We start from the raw sequence: 1,083 nt of genomic DNA, 5'->3' as shown, positions 1-1,083 counted from the left end.
AGCGTAGCACCCCGCGTTAGCGGTTGTAGGCGGTGCAAGCGTAGCGCAGCACCCCGCGGTCACGGAGGGGATAGGTGAGAATAGCAGATCCCGCTCAGGATCGTGGATACATGATGCGACATGACAGTAGATGTCCTTATCGAACTGGTAATCTTCGTCGCCAGAAGTGTCCTCTTGGTAGTCGTAGATCTCGTCGATGGTATCATCCACAACACTATCCAACATATTAGGTGCCGCCCTAGTTCCAAATCCAACACGTGACCATAGGACCGTGAAAGGTCCAATACAGGTATACCCCACATAGGGTACGTCTGCACGGCTAGATTGCATTCTACAGAATGCTTTACTCAAATCACCGGCAACGAAGTACTTAGATGACCTCAATAAGAGTAGAGTACCATGTAGACTATTCTGTGGATAACCGCCTCTTAGAGAGTATAGATTTGCCTCTCTATAGTCTAAGACTATACGGCAAGGCGTAGTTGGATGTTGGTCTCGGTAGACTAGATGACTAGCTGTGAAGTGCTCTGGCAGAGGGGCAAGTGACCCTTGATAAGGGGTGCCCTTACTCAGCTTCTCCCAGACAGATTGGCACGTAGATGCTTCTGGCTTAGATGGGTCGGGGCGATTATCCTTGACGATAGCACAGAAACCCTTGGATATGTAACCATCGAGTGCCCGATGGAACATTTCCATCCGCTCACCCGTGATGGCCTTAATAGATGCCAATCCTCGTTTCCTAGCCATATGATAGTTATATCGCGGCCTAGATGTCGGACTTCTCCACGGCACTTGAGGTCTAGCTCGTCCTAGAGGGGCCGCGCTATCTGCAACCCATTCTCGGTTGATGGCTTGCTGAGGTGGTAGGTCGTCCCTATTGATGGTAGGTAGACTTTCGCCAGAGCTCACGGCCTCTTCGGATACACATAGAGAGTCGTCGAGGTTACCGTCGTCGATTTGGGGGTAGATACCACACTCAGAGTTCAGCGATTTATATGCCTTGAGCGTATCGATCAAATCGTAAGACTGGCTTAGATTTCGGGTCCCTTTGCCGGAGAGCGACAGTAGATCTTCGTCTCTCGA

The 1,083-nt window shown here is 50.6% G+C and overlaps 1 protein-coding gene across 1 annotated transcript; it reads right to left on the bottom strand.

Moving 5' to 3' along the window:
- Positions 1–569: 569 nt before the first annotated feature.
- Positions 570–747, bottom strand: Pmar_PMAR005747 (hypothetical protein; the record flags this gene model as incomplete). Its single annotated transcript, XM_002778185.1, has 1 exon — positions 570–747. A coding segment is annotated over one exon (178 nt), but the record flags the coding sequence as incomplete, so codon positions are not given.
- Between the last annotated feature and the right edge of the window lie 336 nt (positions 748–1,083).

This window comes from Perkinsus marinus (genome assembly GCF_000006405.1).
Source record: "Perkinsus marinus ATCC 50983 genomic scaffold scf_1104296950306, whole genome shotgun sequence".
NCBI lineage: Eukaryota > Perkinsozoa > Perkinsida > Perkinsidae > Perkinsus > Perkinsus marinus.
Note: the sequence above shows the minus strand (reverse complement) of the source record. Positions and strands in the feature narration are given on the sequence as shown.